Here is a 16085-nt window from a genome sequence, read left to right on the forward strand (position 1 = left end):
AAGGCCATCAAACCTTAAAACTGTATTCCATTTATGACGCGTTAAACCTCCATTAAGGGCATCCCTCTGGGTTACTCTTCTTGTCATCTTCTTGTTTCTTTCACACGCCACCCAACTCTGTCCTACAAGTTCCAAGCGTAATTAGAGTGTGTGTGTAGTGGGACGGAGGTGAATACCTCTACGTGAAATGTGATCACAAACCCTGAGAAGCCCTTTCCTCTTGCCACGGGGTCTTGCCATACGAATAATCGTCGCAGTAACTTGATGACAGACATTTCCAGTGTGCTGTGGCATTTATTTATTTAGTTATTTATTCATTCATTTAAACAGTTGCCCTTGCTTGCTACCTACATAAAGAGCGAGGGCGCATATTTGTAAAGGGCTGCAGAACCATGGACAGTACCCGAGTCGCTTTTAAGGGGCAGGCGTGCGATTGAACAGGAGTACACTGCTTTTGTTACGACAATGCTCTTGACAGTCATTGAACTTTAACGCATAAGAACAGTATATCATACTAGCTACATTCTGCACATTTTTGTCGTGTTGCCCAATTTGCATCTGTTGTTCAATATTAATAATTATATGTTGTGTGCGGGAAAGAATAGCTTCTTATAATTTGACTTAATCCGTAGAAGGTGTGTTTATCTGGACCTCGTCATGACTGTTTGTTCACCGCAAAACAAGCTTTGCCCTTAGACACAAACAATCGAGATTCCCCTCAGATCTCTTGAAAGACAGAAATCCAATTAAATAGAACGGAAAACGTTCACGACTTGTTGTGGACATCCATGAACTCTGTAAGGGCAGCCATGCTATACGTGTATGGCCCAAGGAATCGCGTATTACTTAACTGCTGGATGTCAACTAGGCGGTTACGTAGTCCTTGAGCATCGATAACGACAGAGAAATCGTCCTGCCATTTGTACTTTCAGCTGCCTATGTATACAATATTGTTGTGTTAATAGCAAAATATCGTTCAATAGAGTAATCACAAGGATGCTGTATCAAACATTCGGGGCTGAACCAGAGGATTCCATATTCACTAGTGTCTGCGTTTCTCAGTCGCGACTCTTGATCCACAGTCAATGACTAAAGCTTCTGTCCTTGCACTAGTGAGTTGCCTGTCTGTGTAAACAGTCTGTCTCTACAGATATAGCTATGGTGGGCTAAAAGTGGCAGGAGATACCAGTTAATCCTCTTTACTACAATGATCCCATAGTCCCCTGGGACCTAAGAGATTTTTTGTGCTGTCTAACTCAAGTGTGTGGCTAACTCAAGATCATCAAGACAGACCCTACAGCGCATTCACAAAGGCTGATCATGTGGAATGTGGCTGCTCTATGTGAGTAAAACTGCTTGGGATATTTGATTTGTTCATATATAAGTTTATAGTCTTGGGTAATGCTTCGTGTTCATGTGGGAATTTGTATGTCTTGGCAGTATGCATTGCAACAATGATGGTACAAACAATACAGAAAAGAGATCTCAGGGCATTTGAAGACCTTAACAATGTCAGGCTTGAGTATTGCAGACACGCATAAGTTTTATTGTCTTTACTGCGTTAATAATATAAAGTCACAGTGTTTTCATTTTGTACACTGCTCAATATTACAAAATGTTCAGGATATCATTATTTATCATTCATGCTTTCCCACATTATGTTTTGTATTCTACAGACATTTTGCTGGTGCAACGATTAAAGTAGCTTCTTCTCTTGGTGACAGGAGCTGTGTAAAATTGCTATCTGGACAAGTTAATGAATCTACAATATAATTGATGTCCTCTACCTCATTTGTTCTGAATGAATATATATTTCTGTAACATAGACTCCTGTTTGTATTTTCACAAATATTTTTTTGCAAAGACGAAAGTAAGTCTGTCAGTGAAAGTAAACAAGGAAACGTTTAACCCTGAGGTTAAGGCTCTGTGGCTTACGGTGAAGAAGACTCCGGGATTTACATAACACCTCACAGGATTTGTCTCTGCAATTCTGAGTTGTAAATTTCCAAAACCTACAGTGTTTAAACCTTAAAGAAGAACCTGACAGAACGTCCCATTCTGTTTGACAGGTTGGTTAAGTTGGTCATAACTGATGGAGATTTGTTGTGTTGCGAGCAGTCTTCTGCATTAATGTGTGTATTTTTAGTACCATGATGACTGGGTGTAATATGTGCAATGGATTCAGCATAATATACTAAATGATGAAAGTCCATTTTGATTGTAAGGCACTTTTAATTATAAGATTTTGGCAGCGCTTACCTTAACTTAAATGTATCAGTCACTTATGAAAATAAATAGAAATAGAAATCAAAAAACCCAAACAGAAATCAACTCTTATTATGAATTACTGTCAACAATCAGGAATGACTGCCTATTAACCATTCTTGTTAAATGGCTAGTCAATGAGGTCAAATTAAACAACTGCATCTTGTCGTTACAGTATGATGAAGATCTGTTGGATCCTCTAAGCAAGTGGGACCTTGTGATGACTTGTTCATTTAGCGTGGGCTGAAGTGAGATTGCAATGACCACTAACACCATGTGCAGGGCAGAACTGGACCCTGAATACCATACAGAACTGGCTGACATGGTGGCAGCTATCAATGTGGCAGCCAATAGAATAACCCCTCCAAACGGACACAGGGTAGGGAGACTGAGAAGCGATGGATCAGAGTCGGGCAAGAACCAACGTCATCGACTCACCCTCTCTGACCGGAAGCTCTCACTCCAGGAACGTGGAAGTCACCAGGGGGCTACAACCCCACGGATAGCAAGAAGACCCACCATTGAGTCCAAACGTGTTTCCATCTCAGATGGTGAGGTGGGCAGTTTATGAATTTAACGTTTAAAGCCTTTAAATGGGAACCTGCAAATTTATAAAAACAACTGCTTGAGGAGCATGCATAAGATTGCATATTCAGTTCATGTTTTATTTGAATGTAGTCATCGCACAACATTTAAATCATTCACCACCTTCCCAGTGTATTGTATTTTATTGCATTTGGTGATATTACACAGTAAACCTAGTTATATGTGCTTTCTCCACAGGACTGTGTTCAGCTTAACCAGTACAAACTGAAAAATGAGATTGGAAAGGTTGGTTTCTCTGCGAGGTTCTAATAATTTCTGGTTTTAATTTGAATTGATTTTCACACTTTCATATTGCAACGTGGCATTGTGGCTAAAAAATGCATACTTAACTGATTGTGTTTTCTCATTTAGGGCTCATATGGAGTGGTAAAATTGGCCTATAATGAAGACGATGACCAGTATTATGTGAGTATGTTCAGACATGTACTCATTGTCTGGTTTGATTAAAAAAAAAACACTGCAGTCTCTGTCGGTGTTGTTGACTATACTGAAAACCTAGCCATTAACATTGATGAATAGTATCAGTTTTCTGTCAAACGATAAGCTTTTTTTCTTCTGATTCAAATTGCATTGTTTGTTGAAAATATGTATTTCCTTTATAGGCAATGAAGGTGGTGTCCAAAAAAAGGTTACTGAAACAATACGGTTTCACACGTGAGTAGAACATTTCTATATGAGAGCCTCATCACCTAGATGAATATTTGAGTGGTTATGCTGGTATGGTGTTCAAATTATATATTGTTTTGTGATTCTGTTATAGGGCGACCCCCTCCTCGAGGGTCTACTCCATCTCAGGATGACCAGAAAAAGCCCTTTGGGCCTCTGGACAGAGTTTATCAGGAGATTGCCATTCTGAAGAAGCTGGACCACTTAAATGTTGTCAAACTGGTGGAAGTGCTTGACGATCCAGCTGAGGATAATCTCCATATGGGTAAGTAAGTCTCAGCATTACATCCCTTACATAGGGCATATATACATGGACCTGATAAATTCAAAGAAACAACTGAGTATATGAAGAGTGAAAAATATACTGAAACCCTGAATTTGGCATTACTTAAGCTAGCAACTTCCATCATTAATGAACATGTTGGGTGGGCCTGTTCGCCCGATGTTCTGGTTACTATGGCTAAAGTAAGAGAACATGGTGACTTTGAAAGAGAGTTGATTTTTGGGTCATACTTCACGCTGTTCTCAGCAAATGAGAGAGGGAATATTGGGGAACGATGAGGAGGAGAAACCTACAGGCCTCAGGGCTCTTTCAGATGGTGAAGGATTCTAACAGCTAATATGAAATATCAAGCTATTCCAGGAAGAATGTACTGGATATGCCATTCCTTCATTATATGCTGAAATTCTCCTATCCTGACATGAGTAATTGTCTCAAGGATAATGAAGCCCCATCCACCAGACACAGGTGGTCATTGGCTGGTTTCATGATAAATATGAAATAGATGATGTCAATTGATGATGTCATGGTTTCTAGGGTCACCAGCTGTCAGCCCAACTGAATATATAAGAGATTCTGGCACTGTACCCAAGATTCATCGCCATTAACAAAACTCAAATGATGTTACATGCCCCCAGCACAGTTCTGGAAATGTGCATGATCTATACCAAAGTACAGTGCAGCAGTTCTAGGTGCTAGTGGTTGCCCTACATCCTATTAAGGTTTTTTTTTTAAATTAATATTCATAATTTATTAATTGTTTGTGTTGCTGTTTTATTTCATTTTGAAGTCATTTGTGTATATGGCATTGTATGTATGTATAGGTTTCTGTGCTTGTACTGTATATTCTTGACAGTTTTTCACAGATGATAGAAGGAAAGAAAAACTACTATTAGTTTCGAGATGTTCATCTTTTTTTCTCTGTTCCACAGTCTTTGAGCTAGTCCCAAAAGGGTGAGTATATGCCCTTCTTAAGTACATGAAATGATGACAAACATGTTTAGCTTTAGAAAAGCTGGGTGTACTCATTTCTTGTGATTTGTTGATTTTTTTTTTTGTGCTTGTAGCCCAGTGATGGAAGTCCCAACTGACAATCCTTTTACTGAAGAGCAGGCTCGTTTTTACTTCAGAGACATCATCCTGGGTATCGAATACTGTGAGTATTTTTCAAAATCATTTTCACCAGGAGGCGCTTAAAACTGGAAATTGGCCATATGTATGGCAGATGCAGATGATGTTAATTCATGCCAAAATGTTTGCCTCCTTTCAGTGCACTATCAGAAGATCATCCACCGAGACATTAAACCCTCTAATTTGTTGCTTGGAGATGATGGGCATATCAAGATTGCAGACTTTGGTGTCAGTAATGAGTTTGTGGGGAATGATGCACTGCTGTCCAGCAGTGCTGGGACCCCTGCCTTTATGGCACCGGAGATGCTTACCGAACAGGAGCAGAGCTTCAGTGGCAAGGTCCCAATTACCAACCTAACACTGCATTTGCAAAATAATAAATTATTTATTTGTATAAATCCAGATCTCCTCAGAATATTATGACATTGTTATCCATCAATCCATCCATCCATCCATCCATCCATCCATCCATCCATCCATCCATTGATCAATCCATCCATCCATCCATCCATTGATCAATCCATCCATCCATCCATCCATTGATTCGTTCATTCGTTCATTTGTATGTTCACTTCTGAACGAACATTGTTTGTGCTTGTGTGTTCCAGGCCACAGATGTGTGGGCCATGGGGATTACCTTGCACTGTTTGGTCTTTGGGAAGGTAAGTCATTTCAGGAGAAGGTTATGACATCTGGTTACCCAAACTTTTGTTTCCTAACACATTAACATGCACAAGTAAAAATATCTTGATACTGTTTATAGTTTCTTTATGATGCAAGGTATGTGAATGTTTCTGGATATTACCAGAATTTTCTTTTAATCTATCATAATCAGTGATATAGTTCTTACATGTTTAATCTGTACAGCATTCTGGTGCTCTGCTGTATGAACTACATGAAATATTTTCTTTGCTAGTGCCCTTTCATGGATGACTACATATTAGCTCTGCACGATAAGATCAGGACCTGGCCTTTGGAATTCCCAGAGATGTGAGTGTTCTGGCTAAATCTAAGTCTAAAACACCTGGATCACAACACGCAACACTTATTAAAACTTTCTATTGTTAAGAATTAAATGTTCATATTTGACCTGGATATTCACTTAATAATAGCAGACGCTTAGATGTTCAACACCTAACTTTGGTTATGTGTTATATGCATTACGTTTTTGGGTAAATGGCCATATTATAATGTCCATACACATCACACAGGAAACTGATCATCACAACAAACCATAATGACTTAGATCCTTCTATCTTTGTAATTAAATTTGGTTGGGTGGCTGCTGACAAAGTCTACTGGTTTTCCCGTGCAGAAAGTGACCGGCTTATAATAGCGGGCAGTCGTTATGCTCCTTTTATTCAAACCTTCTCTCTACAGGCCTGCTGTCAGCGAGGGGTTAAGAGACCTTATTGATAAAATGTTGGATAAAGATCCTGAAACACGAATCACGATTCCTGAAATCAAGGTGAGATAAGACGAAGCAACTGCTCAGGGGGCCGCGATGATTTCGGATTCAGTCAGCTTTTGGCACTTGGATTTCAAGGCGGATTTCATCACGTTCAGTTTTGGTTTCTTTTTTTTTTGGCAGTTGCATCTGTGGGTAACAGTGGATGGCGCAGAGCCATTACCCCTGGAGGAGGAACACTGCAGTGTAGTGGAGGTCACAGAAGAAGAGGTGCAGAATTCAGTCAAACTCATCCCCAGCCTGTCTGCTGTGGTAAGAGCTATATCTATAAGTCACTCTGATTGGCTAACCTGCATTAAGTGGGCGTGGCAAGAGGGAGCTGATCCTTGTGCTTTTTTTTTTTCTCCTTCATAGATACTGGTGAAGTCAATGCTACGCAAGCGTTCTTTCAGTAATCCCTTTGACTTCCTTGGCCATCGACCAGGAAGATCCATGTCTGCCCCGGGCAATCTGCTCTCGTAAGTACTATGTACATTACACTCTCATTACCAACTGGAAAACCACAGACTGTGGAATTTCACTGTGATCAGTTCATAAGAGGTTCATTATTAGTTATTTCTATTTATAATTTTGAGACAGAGCATTATTTCATGTATTATCGTGTCATGTATTATTTCATTCAGTAGGTCTCCTTAAACGGGCTAATGCTTTATTTTCTGGGGGAAAATGTGTCAAAATATATGGTGTGAAATCTGTATTCATTTTGTATATTTAAGTTTGTTTAATGTACAGTTTGAGGAACTGACTAAATTGAATATAACTTCTGACTAAATTGAATATAACTGACTAAGAATTGTATGACCAACTCTTTTGGCTTGTTTACTGCAGGGATACATTGCTCCTTGGCTCCTCTGCAAAGCTTCATCCATCTCTAAGGTATAATGACTTTTGAACATACATTGTGTTGTATACATATCCTTGGAAATACAGTTTCATCCCCTTAGCTGCGTTTTTTTTTTGTCTTTTCCTGACTAACTTACTGTTGTCTCTCTTTCTGTTCTGAACAGAGCATGTAGTAAAGAGGGAAGCAGGGAAGGAGAGCTGGAAGACCTGCATGAAGACGAGGCGTTTACCTGAGGATACTTAAATCAATTTTCATACATTCAACTTGTCAGGCAGCACCCACCCATGCCTTCCTCCAGAGTCTAATTCACTATAATATATGAATTTTCATCAAATGGTGTGTAATGTTTGTCATAGTACTTTGGCCACAGTCTCAGAGGTAGAGAGAGAGAGTCTTACAGAAGACTTGAGTGTTTGAAATCAAGATCAGGAATCCTTTGTGTAACTGATTCTTTGGGATGCTATGCCCAGGCAAATGTTGAATCATGTTTAAATATTTGGTGAAAATAGACTGTCTTATATTGTAGGTACTGTGTACTGTGTTGAGGGTATACCAAACATACTGATTATGTAGATAGTGGCCTCTTTACGGAGATCATTCATACATATACACTTTTACTATGTTCCGGTACAACCTCACGTATAGTGTAATCTTCCCTTTATAAAGAATGTGCCAAAGGTAAAGCTTTACCTCCATATAAAAACACTTTGAGTTAAAAATGGTCAGTTTGAAGAGTTAAATTAAGAAACCACTGTTGCTTAAAAATTAGGAGATATAAAAGCCTTAGCCACCTTAGCAAAGGTGCTTAAGTATGAATGACAGAGTCCGCAATGTGTCATTCAATTCAGGTCAACAAACGTGTTGAGCAATTAGTTTGTTCTTTTGTTTGTTCTTCTTCAGTATTTAATATTGAAATGTGTCCATTTATAAATATTGAACAGTATGGCTCTGATAATGATACCTTATAACCTTTGTCTATGGAGTGATTTATTTTACAACGGGCTCTTGTTCACATGCAGCTGAATATTGCCCAAAATAAATAAATAATATCCGACATCATCCACTGGTACGTTGTATCTGCTTAGCCAACAAATAAAACTTTGTTTATGATCAATGGTGATATTGCAACATGGAATAAATTCTTCTGTGAGTATGTTTCAGTGCACTGAAATAATAGAACTTTGACATAGCATTATAACTATTGTTGTAGGTTTTAGTCAGTTTGATTGCTTGCTTGATTTGACTGCCCGTTTGATTTTTGAAGATATTTATAGACTACACTGATAACACATAAACTGTGATATAATAGGTGCTCCTTTTACAGAACCACTTTACTGCCCTCTTGAGGATGGTGTCTATCTGGATGGAGACCTGGTACTGTTGCTTGGTTGTGTAGTGACATATTTTAAGTTCTTTTTCGTTTTCAAAATGTAAAAGGTCAGGCTTTGATAAAAGAACTGAATGTTTTCAAAATGTTTCAGCGAGTGTTTATGACAAAGCAGCAAATAATCAAGTATTGTTTTCACACCGTAATATAATATAATGATCACAATGTTTACTAATCTGCTGATGGACCGACAGAGTCTGTTATGCCTTAACTACATGTGTGAATGAAAGGTGATAGATGTAACATATAAATATCAGACATCATACTCTGGAACACATACAATCATTTAAACACTTAACTATTCACATCTTTCATATTATATCTGAACTATGACAGATGAGTCAACCAAGTATCACTCAATGTGCTGCCTTTAAAAACCTACTCACAGATTCTGCATCTGCATCAAAGAGTTAGAACATTAGATTACTAATCAAAGCAATCATCAAATTTTGTTATAATACTAATTTCTTATTTGTTTGATTTGAGTGTATTTGCCCTGAGCTAACTTTATATACGGAAGCTGTCATGTTATTAGGAACATGTTCAGCTGGACATGTGTGGACAGCACACATGCTTTAGTCATGCATGCCAGCCCTTGACCATGGCAAGAATAGAGGAGTTGATCCTGATTAAGTGCAGAGGGAGTCATTTATCTCATTGCCTTGTCATGAGTCATATGAGTGACATGATGAGGAATGGAAAATGTTTGCTTATCTTTTAACCCCCTCTGTACAGCACTCTTCAACACGAACACTGTAAGGGGTATTTCAGTCCCCCCTCCCAAGACTTTTTTTATGACAAACAGCAGAAGAACAGTTGGATTATGGAGAAAGAGGTGCATTTCCAAAAGAAACCACACAAAAAATTGGTGGAATGGACTCTGAGAGCCAGAGTGGGACTTCGTTCCGCTTGGATGTATAATTAGGATTGAGTGCCCTTTTCAATTAAATTGAAATGACTTTTGCTTTTTTATTGTATCTGCTTTGTATTTTGCTTCCAGCATTCACAGTACCAGAACAAAGACTCTTACTCTGTCCAGCAAGCACACCTGTGCTCACAGCTTGATTTTCACAGCTGGATCTCATATAGTTTAACACATCACACACACATACACACACACACACTGTGTAGGCATCTCCCTCACCTCAGTAGCTTTATTTTGCGCTGTGTGTGGACAATCTGATATCCAGCAAAATTTCCCTTGTGGAGAGCATGCTTCTAAGCAACAGTTACTGTGGCAACAGTTGCCAGGCAACCCAGTGATGATACATTTGTTTTTCCAGAGTATATTCCCAGGTTGTCTTGTTTTAGTTTGAAATATGATTACATCATTATATTTTACAATCAAAACTGACTCAACATGCGAAGGAAAAAAGAGTAACGAGAAAAACAAGAGAAAAAGAGACACATTCACTCTTTTCTGGTGTGTCTCATGACTTAAGCAGTATATTGTGTTTACTTTTCAGTCAGTACGTCTTAGTTCACCGGAGGGACCAGTATCTTAACATCTACACTATCTTTCCTCAAGTTCCTTACAGCTCCTATAGCGACTTCTATTTGTAGCCAGGAGGAAAGTGTTTGCTACTATAGTTTCATCAAAGCATACACCGGGTTTGTCCCAGCTGCAGTTTCAGTTACTGTGCTTGGAGAGTCTGTACTAAATGTACTAGTGCCTACCAACCCTGAGCTCTGACAGTAAGTTATCCCATATTTGATGTGGTTTGATTGAATATCATTTAATATGACCTTCAAGTTATGACCAACTTCCTGGGCGATTTTCAACAAATAATGTTTTGATCAAAGTTTCTTGATGTGATTATTTTCTTGGAACACTCTATGAGCCGCTGAGTATGTATACCATTATTCTACAAGCTCTTGCTCAATTTCCACAGTGTTCCTTAAGAAATGTCTAAAAAGAAAGAAAGAAAGAAAGAAAGAAAGAAAGAAAGAAAGAAAGAAAGAACATCAGTATTGTCATAATTTACTGCATAATATCCAATTTCTGCGGTGGTATGCTTCAGCATTCCCCAGGGACTGTACATGTTACTTTTATACAGTTTACCCATGTGCTGGAACTATGTGCAGTCTGTCCTCTGCCATGTCATTTAAGCAGCTGCTATCTGTGTACTCAGCATGTGGAACTCATGAGAGGGAGATTACTGCTAATGTTCATGGCCCTGCTACTGTCATGCTTTCCTGGATGGGCACACTGTATCTCTCCGATTACACACTAAAGAACTTTTCCAACTTTAGAGTTGACACACAAGCCTTTATTTGATTATTTCCACGGCTGTCAATGCAATCTACTGTGGAGTGGTATGTATTAAGTGCTTATATCTGGACATTCTGTTCTGCTCTTCATATGTGCTAAGAATACTCTTGTGGACAGTTGTCAAGGTGACTTTTGATGGAACACAATAGTGGATAAAGTTCACAACAAACCAGTTAATTGTTTTTACATTTTCTGAACTTAGCTCATAATTGGACTGATGCCTCTGAAGAATCTTTCATCAAAGTTGCTACTTAGCAGACATGAGTGATTTCAACAGTTTTCACTATCTACCTTCACAGTAGTAGGCATAGTGAAGGCAGCAAACCTTGAAGTTGGTTATATTTATATTTGAAGTGCTCGTGCTTGACTTGATCTGTGCTTTATTTATGTTTGCATGCAAATCTTGCTCCTTTCCATTTATAAATTACAGCTACTGTAACACATAGAGAGGACATTTTTATGTTACAAAATACATTTTAGCTGAGACAGATGTAACCTAAATATTTTCAAAATCCTCATCCAGAAGAGCTCCAGATTCGTGGTCTGTAGTTCAAAGGCAAATGTGGAATTATTCTAACATTTTTCACTCACTGAATTCAACAAATACAATTGCATGACAAATGCAGGGAGTATTTGGGTCTCTATGTTCCCCCTCCTACAAATCTCTCAGTGACCCCCTCCTGCTGTATGGTACATTTGTTACATGGGTATAAATACATCCAGCTCAGGTTTAAACCATACATGTTCCATACATGTATGAAAGAAAAGCCCTCTAAAGCTTTTGAAGCAGTGGGAAGGCCTTCCGGTAGGCATGTCATTCGGGTTGGTTCGTTGTTTAAATACTTTGAAACTCATACAAGTCTACTGTTGACATACAGTACACCTAATCCTATTTATTTCATTCTGAGAAACAGCTGTGGAAGCACAGGAACTTACATGGAAACCCATACAGCAGCGCCTCCTGTTCTGCTGAGTCGGACTGTCTGGAAATCCTTGCAACGGGAGAAGTTTTAACAAAAAGGGGGGAGGGATTCCGCAATGAGACAGCAAGCTGTGGATGGAGATTACCATTGTCAGACACCTGCGTTAGGGTTCGGCTTTTTGCTCAGATTGTCAACAGGCTCTCTGGACCATTCTATAAATGTCTAGTAGAAGTCCCCTAAGGGTGGAGGTGCGGGGTGTCTGGGAGGGGTGGGGTGGAGGGTGGGTTGGAGGGGGGGTGTAATCAAGAGGTTTATAAAGCCCACTGCTGGCAAGCATTCTCACCTTCACTTCACCGAGCGTGAGAGAGAAGAGTCCAACAGCTTTGCCTTGCATCAATGAGCGAGAGACGCATCCCATTCACGATGCTGCGCCAACCCAGCTGGGATCCTTTCCGGGACTGGCAACATGGAAGCCGGCTCTTCGACCAGGCTTTCGGCATGCCAGCCCTGCTCGATGAATTTCAACCCTGGTCGGGCACCCACTGGCCTGGTTACCTCCGCCCACCCGGCTCCACCATGGATGGAGGTTTCCTCGGCCCGTTCTCGCAGGGTCCTTACGGCCGGGCCCTGGCTCGTCAGCTCGGCAGCGGCATGTCTGAGGTGAAGCAGACTCGTGATCACTGGAGGATTGGCCTGGATGTCAACCAGTTCTCCCCTGATGAGTTGGTGGTCAGAACCAAGGATGGGATGGTAGAAATCATTGGTGAGCATTGAATAAATACAGCACTTTACATTTTGTCACAAATGATACAGTAACACAGCAGTGTTTCTAACACGATATCTTGGCGCAGAACATGATATTTTGGTGTTCAATGAAACCCTCATCATCCTTAAATACCTTGATGAGGCACATACGGAATATCTACATCTTCCCCTTCAAAGTCTCCACGCACTGTTAAACATAGATGTACACTACATCAACAAACACTTACTGAAAAATATGTGTCTACAGGACAACACGAGGAGCGAAGAGATGAACATGGTTTTGTTTCCAGAAGTTTCACAAGGAAATATACGTAAGTCTCACAAACTCTTTACGAACAAAATGTGTGTGCTGTTTGGTGGTAGTTGTAATGAAAGTTAAGTGCGTTGTTGTTGTCTGTCTTTACTGCAGACTCCCTCCTGGTGTGGACTCCGAAAAGGTGAACGCCTCCCTTTCTCCTGAAGGAGTACTGACCATCGAGGCACCCCTTCCCAGACCTGCCATGCAGGGGAATGAGGTGTCTATTCCCGTCTCCAAAGTAAAGAAATAAAGCAAAGATGTGAATTTCATCTGAACACGGAAAAAGCATTATTGTTATCTTTTGTAGAACCAGTCAAGTTTGAGCAAATACTCTACAGCCTGAAGCATGAAGCTTGAAATTGCATGGCAGACCAACCGTTGGAGACGAATAAAATTTTAATTAAAAAAAAAAAAAGAGTTGTGTGTGGAATTTTTTTTTTCTTTTGTCGAGACTTTGGAAGAGTTTGGTCAGGCCTTACATTCATGTCACGCTGGCGGTGTGGCACAGGACCCAAGTGCAAGACACGATGGTTGACGGTGACAAACAGAAGGCTTTACTTAAAATGAAGACCAAAGTACAGTGCAAACTAATAACAAAAGGTGTAGCATGACAGTGCGCAAAATACACAAACAACGATAGACAAAGGACAAGGAAACACAAGGGCCTAAATACAGAGGGAAACTAAACAGGGCAAAACAGGATTGGTTCAAATTAACAAGGTTAATAATCGGGACAAACAGGAACAGGTGAGGGGCGGAGACAGACAGAGCAGGAGCACAAAGACAGAACAAAACAAAATGGGAGGTGCAGGCTGTGACAGAGCCCCCCCCTTAAGGGGCGGCTCCCAGACGGCCCAAAAGAAAAACAAAGTCCAGAACAGACCGGGTGGGTGGGGGGGCGCACAGAGGGATGACCGAAGGTGCTGCAGCCGACGGGCCCCCTCTGCGGCCGAGCAGGTGAGGGGTTGGCTGGAACAGACTTTCAAACTGGCAGAAGAACAGGAACGGGGCAGACTTCAAAACAGCCTCGACGATGGCTAGAGGGCTGAGCTGGATCGGGGAAAGGGCCTCGGGAACAGGACAGGGCGTCAGCATGGGAGCTGACCAGGACAGGGCGTCAGCATGGGAGCTGACCAGGACAGGGCGTCAGCATGGGAGCTGACCTGGACAGGGCGTCAGCATGGGAGCTGACCTGGACAGGGCGTCAGCATGGGAGCTGACCTGGACAGGGCGTCAGCATGGGAGCTGACCAGGACAGGGCGTCAGCATGGGAGCTGACCTGGGCCGGGAAAGCGGCCTCGGGAACAGGGCAGGACAGCGCATCCTCCAGGGTGCGCCGGGCAGCGCATTCCTCGCGCTGGGCAGCGCATCCTCCAGGGTGCGCCAGGCAGCGCATCCTCCAGGGTGCGCCAGGCAGCGCATTCCTCGCGCTGGGCAGCGCATTCCTCGCGCTGGGCAGCGCACTCTCCATGGTGCGCCGGGCAGCGCATTCCTCGCGCTGGGCAGCGCACTCTCCATGGTGCGCCGGGCAGCGCATTCCTCGCGCTGGGCAGCGCATCCTCCAGGGTGCGCCAGGCAGCGCATTCCTCGCGCTGGGCAGCGCACTCTCCATGGTGCGCCGGGCAGCGCATTCCTCGCGCTGGGCAGCGCATCCTCCATGGTGCGCCAGGCAGCGCATTCCTCGCGCTGGGCAGCGCACCCTCCATGGTGCGCCAGGCAGCGCATTCCTCGCGCTGGGCAGCGCACCCTCCATGGAGCCTTCGGAGTCACTGCTTGAAGGGGATTCCGGGGATTCAGGGTGGCAGAGACAGGAGACCCAGGAGCGGACACAGCCCTAGAGATGGTTGGGCCCAGCACCACAGTCCATGTGGTGCCTGGGTCTAGGGCTGGGAGCCCCCCCCCAAAAAATTCCCCCCCCGGGTTAGGGGCTGGAGAACCTACCGAGAGAGGGAGCCCCGCCGCACCCAGGTCAGGAGCTGGAACCGTCTCTGCCCGGGAGACAGGAGTGTCTTGCTGGGTCCTTGTTGGGTCTATCGTTCTGTCACGCTGGCGGTGTGGCACAGGACCCAAGTGCAAGACACGATGGTTGACGGTGACAAACAGAAGGCTTTACTTAAAATGAAGACCAAAGTACAGTGCAAACTAATAACAAAAGGTGTAGCATGACAGTGCGCAAAATACACAAACAACGATAGACAAAGGACAAGGAAACACAAGGGCCTAAATACAGAGGGAAACTAAACAGGGCAAAACAGGATTGGTTCAAATTAACAAGGTTAATAATCGGGACAAACAGGAACAGGTGAGGGGCGGAGACAGACAGAGCAGGAGCACAAAGACAGAACAAAACAAAATGGGAGGTGCAGGCTGTGACAATTCAAACACATTATAATAATGTCAAACAATGAAATTCACAATGGAGTAACCAACCCCACTGGCCTCTGCCCAGTCGCTGAAATTAGGTTTTTATTTTCTTCTTATTTACACACATTTGTTTGCCCTGTCTATCTTTGTGTGCCTGTGGTGTCCCGCATTCGTACTTTCCTCTTTAGGAACAGTTATGCCATTTGTTTGGCAAGGTCCATGTGCAGGTGGATTAAGCTCCTCTAACAAACAAATTTCACTCGTAAATCATTTTTAACTGATGGTATTCATGGTTGGTTTCAGGTTGTTGTGCTTCCTTGCACAGTGACCACTGAAACTTTTAATGAGATGTCACTCAGCCAAAACAATTTGGAATATTACAGCTCTTCATGATATAACATTAGGAATACTAAAGAAGATCTATAAAGTATTTATGTCTCTGAGTCACGAATGATATTTATTACATTTGAGGTATCCTCTGTTTACCGTGGTGAATGTGACACGTGAACTATTTTGTAGCCTTCCAGAACACTGACAGATAACCCTGATGTCTCATAAAATTAACATATGGCAGTTTGAGAGAAGTGTGAAAGTGTCAAGAACAAGAACCTTAATCGTTATCTCTATGGAAGAGACCAGTGCTCTCCCATGGCAACATTAATCTCCCTGACAAAACCCCTCAACCAAAATGGAAAATGATTGAAATCCTATGGATAAACCACTGTCTCCCTCACAAAGACAGGCAATATTATCTTTTTTTCTATAATTTCTATAATAAGACCATATTCTATCAAAACATGACTCCTTGTTTTCCTC

At 41.9% G+C, this 16085-nt stretch overlaps 2 protein-coding genes across 2 annotated transcripts; both read left to right on the top strand.

Moving 5' to 3' along the window:
* The first annotated feature begins 2524 nt into the window (after nucleotides 1-2524).
* camkk1b (calcium/calmodulin-dependent protein kinase kinase 1, alpha b) lies at nucleotides 2525-7493 on the top strand. The gene is made up of 15 exons (XM_030777592.1): nucleotides 2525-2821; nucleotides 3049-3096; nucleotides 3223-3276; nucleotides 3474-3525; nucleotides 3632-3802; nucleotides 4750-4771; nucleotides 4885-4973; nucleotides 5088-5287; nucleotides 5557-5610; nucleotides 5865-5938; nucleotides 6329-6416; nucleotides 6540-6668; nucleotides 6771-6874; nucleotides 7245-7292; nucleotides 7424-7493. The coding sequence occupies exons 1-15, from the start codon at nucleotides 2525-2527 to the stop codon at nucleotides 7491-7493; spliced, it is 1500 nt and encodes a 499-aa protein (XP_030633452.1).
* Nucleotides 7494-12238: 4745 nt separating this feature from the next.
* LOC115814224 (heat shock protein beta-1-like) lies at nucleotides 12239-13155 on the top strand. Its single transcript, XM_030776974.1, has 3 exons — nucleotides 12239-12605; nucleotides 12855-12918; nucleotides 13017-13155. The coding sequence occupies exons 1-3, from the start codon at nucleotides 12239-12241 to the stop codon at nucleotides 13153-13155; spliced, it is 570 nt and encodes a 189-aa protein (XP_030632834.1).
* The last annotated feature ends 2930 nt before the right edge of the window (nucleotides 13156-16085 follow it).

This window comes from Chanos chanos, chromosome 6, assembly GCF_902362185.1.
Source record: "Chanos chanos chromosome 6, fChaCha1.1, whole genome shotgun sequence".
NCBI lineage: Eukaryota > Metazoa > Chordata > Actinopteri > Gonorynchiformes > Chanidae > Chanos > Chanos chanos.

Excerpts from the sequence above, each read along its gene's own strand:
- camkk1b (XM_030777592.1), top strand. The coding sequence starts at position 2,525 with ATGACCACTAACACCATGTGCAGGGCAGAACTGGACCCTGAATACCAT. Across the intron at positions 6,417-6,539 it reads TCACGATTCCTGAAATCAAG|TTGCATCTGTGGGTAACAGT; the intron begins GTGAGATAAGAC and ends TTTTTTTGGCAG. Across the intron at positions 6,669-6,770 it reads TCCCCAGCCTGTCTGCTGTG|ATACTGGTGAAGTCAATGCT; the intron begins GTAAGAGCTATA and ends TCTCCTTCATAG.
- LOC115814224 (XM_030776974.1), top strand. The coding sequence starts at position 12,239 with ATGAGCGAGAGACGCATCCCATTCACGATGCTGCGCCAACCCAGCTGG. Across the intron at positions 12,606-12,854 it reads TGGGATGGTAGAAATCATTG|GACAACACGAGGAGCGAAGA; the intron begins GTGAGCATTGAA and ends ATGTGTCTACAG. Across the intron at positions 12,919-13,016 it reads AGTTTCACAAGGAAATATAC|ACTCCCTCCTGGTGTGGACT; the intron begins GTAAGTCTCACA and ends TCTTTACTGCAG.